The sequence below is a fragment of the Rhineura floridana genome, chromosome 2 (genome assembly GCF_030035675.1).
Source record: "Rhineura floridana isolate rRhiFlo1 chromosome 2, rRhiFlo1.hap2, whole genome shotgun sequence".
In the NCBI taxonomy this organism is placed as follows: domain Eukaryota; kingdom Metazoa; phylum Chordata; class Lepidosauria; order Squamata; family Rhineuridae; genus Rhineura; species Rhineura floridana.
In genome coordinates this window covers 11246487-11267891 of record NC_084481.1, presented here as the reverse complement: position 1 = coordinate 11267891, position 21405 = coordinate 11246487, and the positions used below count along the sequence as shown (strand labels likewise).

Sequence of the window (21405 nt, the reverse complement as noted above, 5' to 3'; positions counted from 1 at the left end):
CAACGTAAGGGCCATATCCCATTCAGGGGACTGATAGTTTACTGCAGTGCATGGGGAATGCCGTTCACCATTTTCTATTTATACAAGGGGGTGGGGGGACAGGATGCATACCATAAAACCAAATAAAGAAAGAACAGGTAAACTTTACAAATGCATTAATGGCACGGGCGTGACTCACCACTGTTATCACTGGACCTAGCTAATAGATGCCAAGGCCTACTGATTCTTTTCCTGCACACATGAAGGACAGACATTTGTGCTCCCTACAATAGCTGAAAAAGTTACATGTATTATGGAATGTGCTCCTTTGGCAATCTTTGCTTCAATTGTGTTTGACTGCATATCATATTTATATAATGATCTGTTCCACTACCCAGCCATTCAGGTTTCCAGCAACCAAATTCCAGGTGGTGCACTCCTCAACTTAAGGAAACAAGAACTCACTATTATTTGAGATTTATTTGCAAAACATCAGTTACAAAGATCAGCAGAGTTAATTCATTGTTCCACTTAGCATTGCACAGTAATTGCTACACAATGCTTTGAAATGGGGGGGGGGGGAGAATCTCCCTTTCAGGATATGTCAAATACAGTTAAGAGAAGGATTTATCTGAAAAATACTTGTGCTTGATTTTTTCCCCCTTGTAGCTGACCTAGTCAAGATGGAGCCAGCCTATTCAACAGTTGCTGCTGGCCTGATGGGAGTTTCTTTGGCACTGACATCTGCAAGTCTGTGAGCTATGGTTAACAAAAGCTCTATTCAGCCATTCAAAAATGAGCAATGATAATTATGTGATGGAGGGGAGTATGGCTTTGTGTACTCACCTGACTCCCACTGTTCTGCTCATGCTGGCCCGTCGCTAATGGTCTTTAAGGGCAGAGGACACATTTGCAATGGGACAGCCTGCTGAATGGTCATAGGCCATCTCCATGAGCTGAAACCTTCACTGCCAGTGCCCAGGAACAGCCTACATGCACTTGGCAGACTGCCCGGCAGCAGACATGCCTTCAACCTGCAGACAGCATCGGGAAGGCTTAGTGCAGGGAGAACACAGCCCTGCTCTTGTCCCTCACACAACTGTTGCATGTTTTTAAAGACCTGAAGATGGCTAAAGTGAAGTTCCAGTTCCATTCTGCCACTAGGTGGCGATATGGAAGCTACCATCTCTAATATAGGAATAATAATGCCAGCAAAGCAGTTTATGTGAAACACTTTCAGCACCAATTATTCCATCAACTTTTATCGAACCATTGAAGAATGCTTCTGAAAAGTACTCCTTATGGACATCCAGAAACTGCGGCACTATTATGGAACGCCTAAGAAAATTCAGTGTGTTCCTCGTGAACTGTGTTGTAACAACAATGATAATTCTGAAGCCTGCTCTAATGCCATTAACCAATGTCCCTATTGTGCAACTAAGCATCCTTAAACATCTTTTCAGAATTTCCTAAATTAATGTTAAAATGCAAAGCATTGAACAAGAAGCACATTGCTGCAATTTCAAGGGCGGGAGAGCCATCTGTGAAGGCATTTATATTTTGAAAGTACTTGTACTTGGAGCCAATTTCACTGATATGAATAACCCACATTCCTACAGATACGCTCAACTAACATGTGTGAATGTGTAATATGCACCAGTAATCTTCAGCCTTTTTAGGCCTAGGATCCACTTTTAACCCAAAGCAGCAACATAGGTCCACCTTCTCCTCAGACTTTAATGGCATTATAAGGCCATACCTTGTGCTTCTCTTTCCAGGCTTGACTAGATGGAGAGAGAAGAAGAAGAAGTGGGGGGGGGATTCTCATGTATAGCTTTTTCCAACCCTGCATAAGAAGGTACACTTGTCAAAATTCCCTCTCCTACTCAGTTGTTAAAAGTAAGGGAGCCCTGCTATCTTTCTCTGTGATCTGATCTTTTTCATTGTGTTTCTCATTCTCTCTTCCTCTTAAAACATCCTTTCTAAAAATGGTGGCGCAACCCATCTGTGGGTCCTGACCCACCAGTTCAAGACCAATTATGTACACAATCGATTTCTTAACAGATCTATTAATTACAGCATTCTGGAATCTGCCTGGAAGTTCACAGGCCCTTTGGGGATCAGATTGCTTATTACTTCACTGGCCAAAATTATTTGTATGCACAGGTAAGCACGGGAGTAACTCGTGTGTGAGTCTGAGATTGATGCAGGATGCCTTATGACAGGGATAGACAACGTGGCACCCAACAGATGTTATGGACTAAAACTCCTATCAACCCTGGCCATGCCAGCTAGGTCTGATGGAAGTTGAAGCCCAAAATATATGGATGACATCATGTTGGCTACCTCTGCCTTCTGACCACCAAGACCAAGACCAAGACCCATTTCCTTCTAATTCCCTTCCTCTCCTACACCCCCACCTCATTTTACTGGGATTTTGATTTGCTTTTCTTGCTCAGTCTTCCACTTTTGCAGAAACACTTCCTGCAGCAGAACAGACAGCACTTCAGTGAGATGAACAGGGCAAGCAGTGCTACAGCTAGGAGGAATGCAATGACATCAATAGAGTGGTACTGGATGCAGTTGAGGTCATGGGCTGCTGGCCTCAAATGGGGAGCCCCCTTGTGCTTCATCACAAACTCTACCCAATGAACTGCAAGATCGATAGGTTGGATGGGTCTGTCCAGGTGGAGGGCTGATAGACGCTGGATATTCTCTTTATACCTGAAACAATTTTAAAGAAATAAATGTTTTTCAGAAACTCTTTAGGAACCATAAATACAGAAAAATAAAATTTAACACAGAGGCAGATTTCCAAAGCATCACTGGATCATTAGCCTTTTGAAATTCAAGTGGAATTGATACTGTTCTTGAGTTTATGTTTCTAAAGTTATTTCTCCAGTACGAATATGGATGCCCTGAGCAGCTAAGACCTGCAATGTGTAGAGGTGGGGCATGCTGAGGACTGTGGGTGCAAGCCCTCTACCCTATTCCCATGTGTATGGCTGCACACACTTCATGAGAGTCTGCAGAGGACTTAAGAAGGGTGACTAAATGCAACAGAGGCCAGTGCTCCAATGCTTTTAATAGTTGTACCCTAACTCTATTATGGCTGGTCTTTCACATAGCTGATCTGCCACATATGTGGCAGCTGCTATCACATAAGAATTATGCAGCGTGCAGGAACCATTGTGGAGCATCTGATGACGTGGTAGAAAGTTGACCCATACTAGTAACCATCAGCAGGTGGCAGTAAAGCAGGCAACATCTCAGTCAGTATCTTATAAACACATACTGTGACTGACTATGGGCTGTTGCCATCAGCAGTGGCTGGTAGCTAGTCAATAATAATGTATTTTCACATTGTTGAGAAAGATGTCCCTGGCCTCCTGAAAGTTACTGTCAGGGTGTCCTTTCCAATACCCTTCAGCTGTCTGTAGATGATTCCTACCAGCAAGCCACCCTACTGGAAATAAGGTCATCTGAATCAGCACTGAGTCTAATAACAAATGGCTAATTTGTTGGCTAATCTTGGTTGAAGCAGCACTGCTGAGGAGCAGAGATAAACCTTGTGTAGGGCAGTGGATCTCAATGTTTTGACAGTTAAGAATGCTTTCTAAAATCAATTTCTCTGAGGAACTGTTGCATACTTTCCAGGAAGCTTCTGTGCACTGCAGGGGATCCTGGAGTATATTCTAGAACACTTGATCCACATGGAGTGCTGAGATTGCCTATTTTTTTTCTTATGCCCCCCCCCCCGGGATGTGCTAGGACTCAGATGTCAACCCAGTGTGCAGCTGTGAAAAAGGCAAATTTCACGGTAGGGATCATTAGGAAAGGTATTGAAAATAAAACTGCTGATATAATGCAGTTATATAAATCTATGGTGTGGCCACATTTGGAATATTGTGTACAGTTCTGTTGTCTAGCTCAAAAAGGATATAGGATATTGTACAGTTGGAAAAGATTCAGAAAAGGACAACCAGAATGATCAAGGGGATGGAGTGACTTACCCTATGAGGAAAGGTTGCAGCATTTGAGGCTTTTTAGTTCAGAGAAAAGATGAGTTGACATGGTAGAAGCATATAAAATTATGCATGGCATGGAGAAAGTGGATAGAGAAAAGTTTTTCTCCCTCTCTCATAACAATAGTACTTGTGGACTTCCAATGAAGCTGAATGTTGGAAGATTCAGGGCATACAAAAGAAAGTGCTTCTTCATACAGCACGTAGTTAAACTATGGAGTTTGCTCCCGCCAGAGGCAGTGACGGCTGCCAATTTGGATGGATTTAAAAGAAGAATAGACAAATTCATGAAGAATAAGGCCATAAGTGGCTCCTAGCCATGATGCTCTACCTCCATAGTAAGAAGTGGTATGCTTCCAAATACCAGTTACTGGTAATGGAGGATCCCTCAAGCATCTTGGCCCCAAGCAATTTGGGCCCTTGAAAATGATGATGAAAAAATGGATCCCTTTCCCTATACTCACACACAACAGGCATTAAAAGCAGGCCCTGTGTGTAGGGAGAGCAGGAAAATGGTCAAGTCCACCTTGCTGTAAATTCCTGAGCTCTTTTGGTGCCAAGATTGGCTAATGCATGACCGCAGATCATTAATTTGGTATTGTTGTACAACCTTTTGATTATTATACTTTTTACTATTTGATCTTGGGAAAGAGGTTTCTGGTCTGTATGCTGCAGAGCAATGGCCTCAGCTAAGGGAAATCTTCATATTAGAATCAAGGAGAGCTTGGTACTGATTTTTTTCCAGTAACATGAAGTGTATAATTTTACTTCATAAATATAATAAGTGTGTTTTCGAGGTGAGACGTATTCTGAGGTCGGCTGCCTTCCTCAACCCGCTGTGTTTGATGGAGAGTGGCTGGCTCAGAATCACCCCTTTTCTTTACTGTGTTCCCTAATCACTTTTTATATTGTGTGGCTTTCAGCTATAATATGGTGATTTAAAATTAATCTTTCTCTATAGCAGTGTAAAATAAGTGGAATTTCATATAGAACTTCCAGTCACTCTAAGGAGAACCAAACGTGGCCTTGCCTCATGATATCACTTAAAAGAACAGGTTGTAATGTCCTAGTGGTGGCCCTGGCCAGCTTGGCTGATCAGAAGCCATGACAGAATGGAGTGTATGGTACATATTGGTTTCAAAACGGAACAAAGTCATCAGTAACGTATGACAGTAGAATAGTGGTAATATCAGTCAAGGGAACAGATTGACATCAATCTGGGAAGACAGAAAAGACAATAGGATGGGAGGAATCTGTAAAATTATGAATATACATGAATTCATTTTAATAAAGTTATCTGGTTGGTTGGAAATATTGCTAGAGGGAAGAACTTTTATGTTACTTGGTGAAGAACTTAGGAGATTGGTTAATTACAGTCACATGTTGTAATTGTACAGTATAAAAGATCAGTGCATGCAGTGCCTCAGTGCAGTCCTCTCCAGATTTTCTGGGGGACTGACCCTGCATATGCTGGTAAAGAATAAAGGCCTACCTTTTTGCTTCAAGCCTGTGTCTTCCAATTTATTCAAGGACCCCCAGCAAAAGATCCCACAGGAGAAAATGAAAAATTCTCCATCAGTGGACATGGCAGGGGGAGAGAGGGCTGTAGTACTCAGGCCCTGTTAGTGAGCTTCCAACAGGCATCTGGTTGACCACAGTGAGAATGGGATGCTGGATGAGATGGACCTTTGGCCAGATCCAGCAGTCTTATGTTCTTGTGTTCTCATGAGTACACTCTAGAAAATATCCAAACGTCTCTTGCAGCTGGCCATTGCAGGGGAAAAGGGGTAGGGGAAGCAATCTTTTATGGAAATTTGCCTGCTCTTACTGATCTTATTGATAATGCCCTGATAAACTTCTGAGGAACGCCTTAGTCCCACAGAACACAGAATCAAAGAGTTGTTCAGAAGAGGCTGTTTCTATTTCACCTGTTGCCTAGTTATTTTATTTCTTCTGAATAATCAATAGCTGCCAGTGGAAAGGACAATAGTAAACTGATGGAAGGAGGCAAATTTCCGTGGTATACTTGCTTGTAAATTATAAGTATTTAATTTTAACTGTACTTTGGGACAACCCTAAAATGACTTTGGTACCACCATAGATTTCTGTTACTCACTTTTTATCAAAAATGACAGCCTTCAGTGCATCAGATAAGTCCTTTGAGGTCATTTCAACTACATTCAGAGTCACTCCTGCTCCTCGAGATTCTACCCGCTTTGCATTGTCCATTTGATCTCCAAAAAGTGGCATCAGCACCATGGGTACAGCATTGCAGATCCCCTCATAGACCCCATGGGAGCCAGCATGAGTGATAAAGGCTCTAGCTTTTGGATGAGCTGTTGAAGGAGGTGGGTTGAGAAATACAAACAGGTTTATTATTCTGCTTATTACTATGCATCTAAGCCAAGCTTTAACATTTCATTTTTACAGATGTAGCCAATTAAAGGACAAAATTAAACAATTAGATGGTTAATGCTGATCTCCTCTGAATATCAGACTAGCAAAATCACCAGAAGGATGATGGAGAACTGCTGGAAGGGGAAAGTTGCCCCCTTGTCCATATAAGGCAGGGGTGAGGAAACTTTTTCAGCCCACATTCCCCCATGGACAGTCTTCTAAGGTCCATATACCAGTGGTGGGTATGGCCAAAGCAGATGTGACCAGATGCACATATACACACCTCCATCCAGGGAAAGAAGAGGTGTTCAAGGACAATTCCAATCAGGTAATATTGCTAGAGGAGGGTGCACAGCAGGGCCAGTACCAGACCCCCTTCCAGGCACCTGCTACCATCTTGGGTGATGGCAGGCATGCAGGTGCTGTGCACTGATGTGGTGACACAAGAGGTAGTGTGAATGTGTGTGTTTATGCACATGGTGTCACTTGGGAGAGGACCTCCTGCATGGCAATCTGTGCCACCGTCTGGTTGTGATATGTAATCATGCCCTGTGACTAGATGCCGGCGGGGATTACAGAGCAGGAGCTCCACCCTGCCAGCCCCAGTGGCCCTTGGCCATTGCCTCACCTGGCCACCTGGTGGCAAGGGGTCTGAGTGAGGGGGTGTAGCCTAGGAGGCATGGCCCAGGTAGAATTCTGAGGACCAGATAAAAAGGCTTGGAGGACCTCATTCGGCTACCAGGCCTGAGGTTCCCCACTCCTGATCTGTGCGACCAATATTGTAGGTTGGGTGAGGAAACTCCAGTCTGCAGGCCAATTTTGGCCTGCCTGGCCTCCCCACTTAGTCCATCAGGCTGTTTTCCTCAAACAGCACCTACTTAATACCATATGAAACATCAGGTGTGGGGCAGGTAGAGAGATATGGTTGGACTGACTGCTCATGCAGCTGATTCCTACAAAAAAGCAGGATTGACCCCTCTGGCCATGAACTGATGGGTGGGGATTTCAGTCCTGCTTGTTCAGATGTGCGAGTGAGTATCCCTGCTGTAGAAGGAGGATTGAACTCCCCAAGTATCAGCTGATGCGTGGGGAGTTCAATTCTGCTGGGTCGCTATCTCCAGGGGCGTCACCACCGTGGTGCGGAGGGTGTGGCCCACACCCAGGTGTCACCATGAGGGGGATGACACCCAGAGCCACCCCGCCCCGTGCTGTTGCCCGGCAAGGCTGCTCCAACTCCTACTCGGAGGTGGGCGAGACCAGGAGCAGCGTCGGTGGGGCGAGGGAGGCACGCCGGCATTCCCAGGCCTTCTCCGGCTGGATGCTCTGGCGCGTGCCCTCCCAGGGGCATGGACAGGGTGGCTGGCCTTGAGTGTGGGTGCGTGCACGCACACAAGCCCAGCCACCTTGTCCATGCCCCTGGGAGGGCACGCACCGGAGGTCCGCACCCCCCTGCACTCCCGCTAGTGACGCCACTGGCTATCTCCCCCCCGCACACACACTTGTGGGCCAACTTTGACAGGTGGGTGGGATAACCACCTGACAATCACCTGATATAATTTTGACATTAGAAGATTGGCAGGTGGCCGGTCCCACCTACCTGACAAAGTTGGCCTGCGTGATGGAGAGGGGAGATAAAGATCTGCCCAGAGAAGTCAAAAAAGGTTCTCTACCCCTACTGTGGTTGTGGTAGAAACTGGTCTGGGCCTGATACTCTGTTGGGGTATCCCAAAAGACCACTGGTGGATCAGGGTACAACAGTAAGGCTCTCTCTCCACCACTATGCCCTCTGCTGCTGTTTCCTGTTTTCCATCTCGGATATTAACAACCGTGAAGGGTCAGTGTTTCAGGTATAGTCTCCATCTCTTATGCATGCTGGAATGCAATCACGAAAACAAAGACACAAACTGGCTCACACATGTGCAATCAGGTCTAGAATGAATAAGAACTGATAGAAGGAATTTAAGTCAAGCAGACATAAAACATCTCCAGAATTAACTCTAGATGCCTATTCAGACTTATGGATTTAACTTGAATAATTAAAGAATGTACTGAGCACAATCAAGTAAGGGCAGGTCCTCACTATACATTTAAAGCACATCCAATGCATATTTGAAGCACATGACTACCCCCAAATAACTCTGAGAACTCACAGAAACACAGATTCCAGTACCTTTAACAAACTGCAGCTCCCATGGTTCTCCCAGGCAAGTGAATATAGGGCTCTATTATAATTCATGATTGTAGCCTTATTCAGCTCACTTTTTTGTGTATGCGTGTCCAACTTCCTTTCAACAATTTCCTTAGCTTTTTATCAGGGCGGGCTCCAGGAATGCAGGAGCCCTTGGGCATCAGCTTGCCTTGGGCCCTGGTGTGCGTGCGTGCGTGCACACATGCATGCACAGCTGTCTTCAGCAGCCCCCCATGCCCCCCTGCGATCCGTGCCCCCCCCACTTACCTGTCTGCTGTGTTTTACCATTGCCCTTAACGAAGATGGTGGTTGCGGTTTCCCTAAGGGGATGATGCCTCCGCTGCGATCTTTGTTGATGGCACGCGTGCGTGCTACGCGTGCGCATCTCTGCCATCAACTAAGATGATGGCAGGGGCTTCAGTACCTTAGGGAAATCGCGGCCGCCATCTTCGTTAAGGGCAATGGTAAAAGACAGCAGATAGGTAAGTGGGGGGAGTGCAGATCACGGGGGCGCGCAGAGGGGCTGCTGAGGGCCCCCCTGTAGCTCTGGCCTCCAGGGGCCCTTGGGCCAGTGCCCAACCTGGCCGCCCTTTAGAACCGGCCCTGCTTTTTATGTCCAGTACAATGTACAAGCATAGCGTTCCAGAAGTTATTTTCTTTTTCTAGTCCAGCTTTTTCAACTACAGGACTTTGTGATGAATGTATATTGCAAAGATCTGCCTGGGAACATGGCCATCCAACTTCACATTACTTTATACTTTCTTATATGGAATTTGGATTTACTTGGTGGCAAATATTTAAACACACACGGGTATAGTCATCCAGGATCTCAGGGGGTCTTAGACCCCTTCCTTTTTTGGGAGCTAGGTCTCAGCAGGGTCCCTATGTCTCCAGTGCCTTATGAGACAATCAGCATGAAAGGGGAGTATTTAGCCACTGAGAAGAGTCTTCTAACTTGCTTCCTTGTCCTTTCCTGATGATTGAAGCCAGTCAGAGTAAAAGGAGTTCCTATTAGTTCCTACTTCAAAAAGCCAAGCCAAGTTGTGGAGAATGAGAATTCTGTAATTGCAGAAGAATCCTGATGATAGCATCCTATCTACATCATCAAACAGTTTAGTAGCAGCAGGAGATAAATGTGTAGACACTGAATTCAGTAATTCAAGCAATATCTCTGACAGCGAGAAAGGACAATCAAATGTTGACAGTGACAAAGAAGGAGAAAGCTGTATTCAGAAAGCTGACCAGATTATTATATAATCTTAGAAGGTAGTGTGGCTGTGAGGGGGTGTGGCTGTGACTATCATGAAGGGACCCTGCACTTCTGAATTTGCCCCCCCAGTATATTTGTTTCTTTGTAATGGTATAGCTACGGTGCTAATGGCATGGGAGCAGCATTAAATACTGATTACAGACAACACTTTAATTTCTGTGCCAGACATACCAAGCAGATCATTTTGTGGAAGCCACTTAACAAGCTTTGTGTTGTTCGCAAGATTGGGTGGTGTTTCTCCTGTATACCTCCACAGCACCTTCATGGATTAGAACATACAAAATGAGTACAAAGAAATGCATCTTTTGCTGTTTCAGCTACCCATACATTGCTGTAAAACACAATCCACCATTATACCTGTGTTCATCTAATGTTTGTTGAAATGTACAAGTCATCTGCAAGAGGGCTGCAACATTTAGGCATTTAGGGGTGGGGGAAAACCAAAAACAGTTTAACCTTCCTTCCTTCCAACCCCCTGCATGTTCCGGCAGGGCAGAAGTGCTGTCGAAAGAGTGCTCTTGTCTTTTTGGCACTACTTATATTGAGTTATGACATTGGTAGGGGTCAGGGCCATAGCTGTTGCTGCAGCAGCAGGGGCAGGATCAGACCTGAATTCTGTGGTTTCTGAGACATTTAATCAATTAATCAATTATTTTTTTTAACTGATTAACTAGGGGGGTGCTCGTGATAAACAGAGTCACATATTTTTAAACACACACACATAATTCAAGCATTTATAAAAGCTTCAGGTTACACTTAAATATGCATTTTCCCATTTCTATCACACAGAAGGGAATGCCTCTTCAAAAAGCACCATTAGATGGAAAGGTGGGGCATAAGGTTGCCAGGTTCAGGGCCTGAGACTGATCCTGTATCTTTAGGAGAAGAGAAAGTCAGCCAAGTGCAGGTGTTCTTGCAACCCTGTAATGAGAAAAACCACAAGGTGGAATTCTCCCTTCCCCCTGCACAACTTTTAAAGATACAGAAGACCTCTTGGAGGCTGGGCCGAGCAACCATGAACCTGATGACTCAGGGCCAGCGTTTTTAAGAAAAACAAAAAGAAGAAACTAAATTTTACAAGGCCTAGAGAAGTCACATGGTAGCTGAAGCTTATCAGTAAAATACGTGCTTGTAGGCTGCTACTGTAATGGCTAACTGGAATGCAGGTATGGGTGGAGAAATTAATGTGCCGTGTGCATAAGATGTGGAGGGCATAGTTAGAAGATCAACCAATGGAAATGTGACAGGTTGGCACCAAGGGGCCAATTAGAATGTGCCATGAATTTTTGCTTGCAAAGTATAAGAGTGTAGCACCCCCATAAGGGGTGTGCTTGTTTTGCAAATTATCGCCTTGCACCTCTTTCTGGCCAGAACGAAATAAAGCTTGTTGGACCCTTCAGCCTGGGTGTGATCATTTGGCTGTACTGCGCACTGGGCAACGAACCCATTTGGGAGACAACAAACCTGGCAACCCTAGTGGGGTATCAACTTAATTAATGGATAAATAAATAAGGTAATGCGTGCATCTACAACAATGTAAACATGGTTCTTGCTTCAGAATTTGTTTTTACCCATATATAAGTTTAACTGTAGAACAGACTAAAATTTGTACTATTGTTTTTAAAATAGGTTACAGCTCTGTTCTTTATTCTAAAATAAATAACAGCATTTTATTTTGTTATATATATTTAGAGCAGGAGTATTCCCAGTTTACTGATGGAGAACTGAGGCTTACTCAAGGGACACACAGTGAAAGTGTTTGGATAATAATATTTCAGCTTAAAAGGATGAGATTCAAATGAGCCTTTTCTGCCCATGCATACAACCTCTGTGCTCCTCCTTCACAGCATGAGCAATCAAACTAGGAACTCTCTAATTAGCCATAGTTCCTTATTTTATCTGAACCAGGAAGCTACATGGATAAACCTTGGTTACAGACTGTGGTTAAGGATAAAAGACCTCCAGTATAATTCCCAGTTCAGATGACATGCTGAGCTCAACCTTGGCTTAGCTGTAACGCCACGCTGTGGTAAGAAGACCAAGGAGCAGAAAAGCAGGTGCAAGCTTGTCTTTGGGAGCCAGCATGTTGGCGTGGTCCTGGTAAACCATAGTTTGACTTGCTGCGACATGAAACCAGGCCAAACAGCTAGGATTTGAATCCTGGTCTTGTGACTAAATCCAACACTTTTCAGTAGACTACATATGATTCATTGTAAATGTTTTGTCCCAAGTTAGGCAAATGGATTTGAAAAATGTAAATAGGAACCTAGAACATTGTCTTTCAGTTTTAATACTTCTATGCCTAATTTTAGCTATGCTAAATTTTAATTTAATTCTTTGTGTGGAAATTGGTAGTTTGTCACCAGATCCTTGCAATGCTATGTTGATTGAAAATCAGTCTCTAGAAGCAGTTTCTTTGCTCAGAAAACAGATATTATGGTAATTCAGAACATTTAAATACAAATTGAACCATGGAAAAAACTGCCCCTATTGGCAGAAGCAAAGATAAGGTATTAGAAACATTTAAAAAACATTTAAAAATCATTATTATTGATCATTACTATTATTAATAATTCAATCTGTTAGGTGCCATTACACTGGAATCTCTAGGTGACTTACAACAGCTTTTAAAATATACAAAAATTAAAACATAAACAGCCCTCAATAATTAAACACCATAAAACATTATATAATCATGCCACATGCTGAGTCTGTGTGTGGCCTCAGGACAGGTTAAAGTAATGTGGAGTTAGGGTCATGATAATCCAGATCCTCACAGAGCTCCTACACCTTTAAGGGCCTATTCTTACATTACCACAGCAACATGGCTTCTTCCACATCACTTTGATAACACAAGGCAGCCTTTCCCACTCTCATACCCTCCAGCAGAGCTTGGAAAAGTTACTTTTTTGAACTACAATTCCCATCAGCCCCAGCCAGCATGGCCACTGGATTGGGCTGATCGGAGTTGTAGTTCAAAAAAGTAACCTTTCCAAGCTCTGCCCTCCAGACATTTTGGACTACAGCTTCCATCATTCCTGACCATTGTCCATGCTGGCTAGGGCTGACAGGAAGTGTAGTCCAGGCTGCGAAAGGCTGACATAAGGCAGTATATGTTGGATGCAGGCTTAGGAAGTCATTATCATTTACTCCTACCACTTCTCGGCAGTGGAGCTGCATTCTCAAAGTAATGTGGCAAGAAGTCTTATATTATGGAAGTCAACATAAGAATGCCCAGAAGGCAGAATTTCACCAGATATGGATTCCAAAATTTATGCAAAAAAGGGATTGAGCACTGATTGGCTAATATGATTATACTCAGGACCATATTAAGATACAGTGAGCCCCTAAGCCAGGCTTTCCCAACTAATGGGCCACCAGATGTTGTTGGACCACAACTCCCATCAGCCTCAGCCAGCATTGCCAATGGTCAGGAAAGATGGGAATTGTGGTCCAACAACATCTGGTGGCCCACTAGTTGGGAAAGGCTGCCCTAAGCCATGTCAAGATTCAGAGGCCTCATACCAGGCCTGTAGCTGGGGTGGGGGAGTGGGGGTGCCCCCCTGGAGTTTTTGGGGAAATTGTCTTCTTTTTAATTTGTGACATCACAATGACAACCTTCATTTGAAGCATTATAGCTTATTTTAAGAACAGGAGCAGTTTAAGAATAGGACCCTCTGAAAAATTCAGTGAATAAGGCAGGGCAAGTGCACAATAAAAGCCTCATTTGGAACAGCCCCCAAAAGTCTGCTCACTCAAGACTTTCCCTGACTGAGGGTGGATTTTTCATGATCACAACCACCCTGTAATTACTTAAGTGATCCTGAAAAAAACCATGAATAGGCAAAAATCCTTTCGGTTGAAGAATAGCCAACAGATATTTCTACCAAACTTTAAAAAGCAAGGAAATTGGGCAGCTATAGTGAATGCACCAGGGGAGTAGGAGACCTGACCTCCTCTCTGAGGTATTGTACTGCCCTACAAATCTGTGAAAATGCAAACACAATTTGGGTTGGTCTTTCACAGTCCAATCCACTTCCTGTGCAGCTTGGAAGAATTTGGTAACGTGCCTCTGAGCATATGGTGAGTGGTGGCAACACCTGCCATCTCCAAAGATGGAGAATTACATGTTTGTATGTATGTTTGTGGGTGTTCTTCTTACTTTGCTTCTTTTCTGTGTGACTACTGTTTCTACAGAGAATTTAACCTTGAAAATTATATTTATCTCATTATTCATCTTAGAAATCTGTGTCAAATTTATTTTTATTAATTTCAAAGCCTTTTTTTTGGTCAATGTCATATGATGGTGAATACAGCTTTTTGTGTTTCAAACTGGAGGTTATGCTCTATTTCTATTTTGGGTGCATTAACAGTTGAACATGAAACTGCAGTTTGATGTAAAATCAGACGGATTATATGTTGCTACTTAAGCAATGACTCTAGCTGTTGGAAAAAACAAACTTGGCCTGCCCAAGATGCATGTTTTCAGCCTGCTATGTTTAAACTACTCTACTTAAGGAAAGGAGGGCATGGTCAATTAAATACGTAAGACCACACCTAGAATTTTGCTAGAATATATTTCACCTCTCACTGTTTTATCGTGTGCAAACTGAGATAAACCTCGTGCCCATTGGAAACTATTCTGCAGAATAGTCAGTGCCGTTATTCCACAATTGTTTTTGGAGCTTTTTTTCAGTGTTGCAAAGTGTTGCTGTACTTCACATATTCACAGAAACAGAAGCAAAAGAAAATGATTTACTATAGGAAACTTCACTAAAATTGCAAAGTAAATCAAACCTATTTAAAGTGACTATCTGAACGATATCATCTGTTTTAATATTGTTGCTTCCTCCCTGCTAACACAAGATCAGCACAGCACATGTCTTCTTTCTGTTATTTGGGCTGATTGCAGGTGTTGCCACCACTCACCATATGCACAGAGGCACATGTTACCAAATTCTTCCAGCTACACAGGAAGTAGATTGGACTGTGAAAGACCAACCCAGACCACAGGTGAAAGGGGATTGTAGCCAGGCCTGATGAGGGGGGGGGAAAGCCAGTACAAATTACCAGGGCCCAGCAGTATGGAAGGGAGCCTGGGGCCTGACTATGTTACATATGTTTTTGTCTTTCTCAGTAGTATCATTATTTGTTGATTGTTTTTGACATCCATTGTAAAATCGGTGCATTTCAAAGAAAACAATAATGATATACAAAATTCTGTCAGTTATTGGCCAATATAGACTCTAATCAACCAAAGAACTACTAATTACCAGAGCTTGGAAAAGTTACTTTTTTGAACTACAACTCCCATCAGCCCCAGCCAGCATGGCCACTTGATTGGGCTGATGGGAGTTGTAGTTCAAAAAAGTAACTTTTCCAAGCTCTGCTAATTACATATTAAGAACAAAATACAATTATATTTTAATGTAATTCTTAAGAAAATATATATTTCATGTTCAATGCACGCACAATTCTGAATAACAGCTTGTGAACTTGTGCCGTGAACTGAGCATTTCCAAGTATTTCCAACTATATAAACATTTACTTCTGCACTTTGACAGTAGGATAGTGCAGTCTCATCTCATTATGCGCAGTCGCATTTGTATGTTTTCATAACTGAACACCATATAAATACAACAAAGTTGTGTGATACACATTGTGTTGTGTTACACATACAGGTTTAACGTTTAAAGTGTATGGCTAGTTCAGCAACGATCATGTCAGTAATTATATTATTGATATTAGTAATTAGGATCTTAATATTCTCAACAGGTCTGAATATTATCATTTATTTTATATTGCAGTGAATTTAAAATAACTATAATACATTTTAATTGTATTATAAAAGCAATAAATTCTTTATTCAGGGTTTTACAGAAATCCCACGAACTAGAGGATGAAGAAATTCTAGAAAAGGCAAAAAAACCCTGCAAAGTAATTATGAACATGATATTAGTGAAAATATTTGCAATGAGCTAATACATCTTAAGGCAGTATGTAAATCAAATTTGCATGAAAATTTTCTTTTGCCAATAAACCTTTTGAATAAATGAAGACAATTAAAACTTGAAGTTCTTTTTCTAAACGTAGTCATTGCTTTAAGGTTGTTCTGCATCATACCAGTAACAGTGGCTCAAGCACAGAGCTTGGAAGATTACTTTTAAAAAGTAATAAGTTACAGTTACAGTTACATGGCCCAAAAAAGCAGTAATTACTGTTACAATTACAACTGCTCTGAAAGTAACTGATTACTTTACTTTTACTGAAAAGTAATCACTACAGTTACATTTCGGTTACTTTTTTTTAAAAACCGCCTACAAGGTCCTGGCCTTGGCTGCTGCACATATAAGTAGCCTAAAATAACATTAAAAATAAGAACACACACACAAAGGGTAGTAGAATATTTTTTTTATCTCTAAGGTTAACAGAATGGCATAATAGAATCTCACATCCCCCCACCCTACCCCCAGCAATGATGATACCCCAACACACATATAATTCACTTGAAATCAAATTTTACATTTCAAATGCTGCTTTTACAATACATTTCTGTTATGTTTCAAAAGAACAGGATGCTCAAAGAGCACGTCAGACAAGGGATGTCTTTATGTTGCCATCAGTACTGAACAGGCGTTCTACAGTGGCGCTTGAAGGCATGCCTGTGTTGTGCTGTAAAAAACAACGCAGCACCCCTTTCAACTAAAACACATTTTGATCAATATGGCAATCCCCTATCATCAAAGAAAAATGCAAACTTTAGTACTTTACTAGTTGCCTTTGTAATTTTTTTTGTCAACAGTATAACTTAGAGGTAACTTAATCCTGTACATACTTACCTGGGAGTAAGTCCCATTGAACTCATTGGGTAGACATGTATGCACAAACTGAACTGTCAGAAGCAGAACTTAAGAGACATAACGTAGGTAAACAGAAAATGCACATGTCAAAAGTAATCCACCAGCATAAATGTTATCCCTTCTCCTGCAATTAAAAATGTGGTCTTGCCCAGCATATAGTGAAACTATGGAATTTGCTACCACAAGAAGCAGTGATGGGCACCAACTTGGATGGCTTTAAAAGAGGATTAGACAAATTCATGGAGGATAAAGCTATCAGAGGCACCTAGCAATGATGGCTATGTTCTACTTCCACTATCAGAGACAGCATGCTTCTGAATACCAGTTGCTGGAAATACAAGTGAGGAGAGTGCTGCTCGTGCACTCAGGTCCTGCTTATGGGCTTCCCTTTAGCGCATCTGATTGGCCACTGTGAGAACAGGATGCTACGCTACATGGGCCACTGGTTGGATCTAGAAGGCTCTTCTTAAGTCCTCCTTTGTCCAAGTTCTTGCCCACTGGCTCCTTTCTCCCTCCACTCCATTCTTCACCACCACCATCCATTTTTTAAAACAATTGTTTTCTCCACTCCACCCCATCTCGCTCTCCACTTCCTCCCTCATCACCTCCTAAGCACCCATAGAGCATGAGGGAAGAGCGACGCTGCACCGAAGCCAAATTTGAAGCACATGATTTTTATCCACAAATCAGAGGAGCAGAAGACTTCCCCTGCTCCCCCCCCAAGTAATGCCCAAAAGTAACTCTGGAAATGTTAGTTACAGCTCAAAAGTAATGAAGTTACTACTCATTCTATTACCAGCAAAATGTAATGAAGTTACCCACTTGTTACTCAAAAAAGTAATAAATTACAAGTAACTATAGTTATTTGTAACTAGTTACTTCCAAGCTCTGCTCAAGCAGAATGGTCTTTCAGTTGTCTTTCTAGAATAAAAGACATGTTAAGGTCTACAATGGCCCAAAATTGGCAGATTAGGTTTACTGTCAGTTAAGGCTGAATTAGCGAGAAAATGTGATTTTTCTGAAGGTATTATTTGCAAATTGCAAAGCTCGTAAACCTCCACTGATATAAATATGATACAGTAAATTTTGCAAAATGCAACTTTCCTGAATCAATTGTTTTAAAAATGTAGCTTTTTATGAATAAAGTTGCAATTTGGGAATTTTGGATACAATTTTATTTTATTATGATAAAGTATATATTGTAAAAATTTTAGTTATTCTTTAATTACAAAAGGTTAAATGGCCTACATATATATTTTACAAAAAAAATACAAAATATTTCTAACTGTATTTTCTCAGTTTTCAAATAAACAAGATCTCATGTCAAAATTATAAAAATGTAAAAATTTAACATTCTGGTGAAAAAAAGCAGTTGCATTTTGCAAGTAGTTAATTTTAAATATGTTGCATTATACAAGTATTGCAATTTGTGAAAAGTTGCAATTTGCGAGGTTGCATTTTGCAAGTACTTACTGCAATGTGAATTATAATAATGTGATATGTGATTTTGATTTAAGTTTTTTATGTTCTTTAAATTTTAATTTTAATCTGCTCTTTAAATTTTAATTTTTATATGTTCTTTAAGAATAAATGTTTTCTTTTTGTATTCCACGTTTCATTTGTATACCAGGCAGGACGTATTTGTTTTTTTGTTTACTATAACATATGTGATTTTAATTTAAGATTTTTTAAAATGTTCTTTAAGAATATATGTTTTCTTTTCCTATTCCATGTTTCATTTGTATACCAGGCAGAGCATATTTGTGGGGTTTTTTGCACATCAATACAAATCCCATGTAAAGATTTTTAGCTGGTCTGCCCTTGCTGGGGGGCCCGAAAAAAAAAGTTCACTAAGGCCTGTACCTGCTCTCGGCGGCCCTGATTGTAGCTATATGCAAAGTCAAGCTTTTGAGTCTGAGATTCCTGGAGATTTCTCAAAAAAGGTCTACAGAGTTCCACAGATTAAACTTCATTCATGTAAGTTAATACACTCTCTGGATGGAGGAGTGACAGGCAAGGTCACACCATTTCCCTTCCCCTGGCCTGGCCCTCACATCTTCTCCACTTCTGTGTGTGTGGGGGGGGGGGAGAGATTGGCTGGTGCTGTGTGCCTCTCCTCACTAAATGCCCCATCTAGAAATGTGGCTGCCCCACCTAATAAGGAGGGCTGGCTACGGGGCTGCCCCAGACCATGAAAAATAAATAGAAAAAATGTATTGCATTATAATAGAAAGGGTAATGAAAAAATAAATGGTAAACCATTAGACTCAAATATAGCTGCAATATTACTTCTACATTAGGGAAAGCCGACTGAATTTTGCATTGGAAGATGACCTGATACAGATTCTGGTGGCATACATGTCCTTTATCTGAATAACTTTGCTTGATATAAGCATGGAAATGCTTTGTTTTCCCAACGAGGCTGATATCAACTTCATCAGGAGAGTGTTCCATCAGAAGGTTTACACCTTCACACAATTCTTCTTCTGAGGCTTCTAAATCAATCAAAATGTAAATTGCTTTGCAACATTATTGTATACGATTGCTCTTTCCTTCAAGTTGGCTTCAAGGGCATCCATTATTGGAATGAAGGATATTAGTCAAAATGTGTCTGTTGGGGAAAGTCTTTGATCAGCATTAGGTGCACCACCATCATTGACTTGCTTGTTTTAAATTCACACACTTGCAGTCTACATCAGGCAGATTTCTTTTCGCTTTGAGTTCAAATTCATCAAAACTGTCTCTAGTTTATTTCCCAAAGTGATAGAGCAACGTGCAAATCTTTGCACATGTGCTAATGCCACTCTGTGAATCTTGTATGGCATTTCTGGTTTTGTGGAACTGATCTAACAAATGATTCCAAAGTTCCAACATGAAGGGAAGCGATTGGGATTGGGTTTGGACTGGGATAGGGAAGTCAGGGTTTTGAATTTTGATGTTTTTTATATGAAAGGTTATTTATGCCAAAGCAATTTCAATTATAATAAATCTTCTTAACTATCTCCAACATATTCAGAGGCCCAACATTATATGAGACCCTAAGCCATGGTTTACTTGGCTTGTTCCTAAATCTGGCACTGATTATACTATGTTCTGTCTCATTACTAAAACTTATTCCGACAGATGTTTCTAATTTCTGGATTCCAGCCTAGCCCATCTTCCGCAACATACAAGAAAAAAGAGCTAGTCAATATGATCTGAACTTTATTTGCAGAATGTTCATTATAAAAACCAGCAGAGTTTTCTGCATTCTTCCACTTGGAGTTATTGTATAGCAATTGCACAGTGCTAACTTTACAATGCATTTGTAATAAAAATGTTGTGATTTTGCAAGCATGCCAAATATAGTTAGAATATAATATAGAATGGAACCCTCTCAGGGCCCGGACCTGTCATAACATTATCTGGAATGTGGCCAAACGTGACAACTGTCAGAGAGTTGTTCACATATTGTTCCCCTGGTGTGTTACTGCAGCAGTGTCAGCTGTAGCTCTGCTTTCTGCTGCTTTCAAACATGATCTGAACCACCAGCTGGCATCTAAATTACTGTAGTAATATTTCCAGAGAGCTGTACATGAACAGCCTCCTAGTTCATACTGTGTCAAACTCAAACTGCGGGATTGGTTGTTTGATCAAGGCACAGGCTTGTGTGTCAACGTAGCTTCAGAGGCAGATTTAAAGCAGACTCGGACATATGCATAATGAAACAGAATATTTAATGTTCTACATAAATAGAGGTTACCATTTTTCCTTCTTACCGTCTGAGGTATGGTTCCCAATGCTTCAGCAATTTCCATGGCTTTTTTCATTGGAATTTCAGAAACCATTGAGCCCAAGGAAAATACCACAATGCCATGTTCACCAGAACCATTTACTATGGCTTCAAATTCCTAAACAAACAAACAAACAAACCTTCAGTCAAAATTCTGTCTCTCATGTGGGAACATTTTCATCTCTCTCATCTTGACAAGTGGTTAGGGGGGAAAAGGAAACTTTTGTGGGTGAACAGTTCAATAAAGATCTCCTGCAATACATATATTCTTGGGGTTTTCTTTACATAAAGTTAATACCATCAGACCACTTCTAGGAATAGGATCATTGGGGAGGGGACAGCAAATCACATTGTGTGGGCTTCCTGTTGTCTTAATCTCTCCTCTGCCTCTTCCCACCAGTAGGGCTTACTTTTGCTGCTGTTATTTTGCCACCACTTCAGCAGTGGTGGCCTCTCTTCCACCACTGGTTTACATTTTTATTTTGCCAATGCTTTAGTAGTAGCAGAGTCAGAGCGGAACTGTCCTGGATCATTCTCATGGTCCACCCACTCTCACATCCAGTCTTAGACATTGGTAAGATCCTGGTGTTTCAGGAATCCCTTTAGTAACAGTAATGTTTATTCATTTATTTAGGATATTTCTTACCTGCTTTTCACCACATAAGTAATCCCAGAGCAGATTACAGCAGAAAATACACACACAGTAAGGCCAACAACCAAGAAAGATAATAAATAATCATGATACATAATAAAATCCTCCGCATCAGCAAAGCAAGTTAGCACACTTACATAAATGTTATACCACAGGAGTTCTCCAAGCCCTGCTAAGGTATTAGGCATCAAGGTATTAGGACTAGCATGGGCATTAAGACAGGTGCGGAGAATTTAAAATCTATTATTTATCACTCCAATTC

At 41.5% G+C, this 21405-nt stretch overlaps 1 protein-coding gene across 6 annotated transcripts in view; it reads right to left on the bottom strand.

Moving 5' to 3' along the window:
* Nucleotides 1-440: 440 nt before the first annotated feature.
* Nucleotides 441-21405, bottom strand: part of LOC133376186 (UDP-glucuronosyltransferase 1A1-like) — a 47567-nt gene continuing 26602 nt past the window's right edge. For 5 of the 6 annotated variants that reach the window (XM_061607785.1, XM_061607787.1, XM_061607788.1 and 2 more), the window contains 4 exons: nt 20478-20609; nt 10031-10118; nt 6121-6340; nt 441-2703 (listed from right to left, as the gene is read on the bottom strand). In XM_061607785.1, coding sequence (XP_061463769.1) covers nt 2406-2703; nt 6121-6340; nt 10031-10118; nt 20478-20609 — 738 coding nt within the window. In that variant the 3' untranslated portion in view covers nt 441-2405. Of the gene's footprint in view, nt 2704-6116; nt 6341-10030; nt 10119-20477; nt 20610-21405 lie in introns of those variants that run through there. The other variant, XM_061607786.1, reaches the window with a different exon arrangement.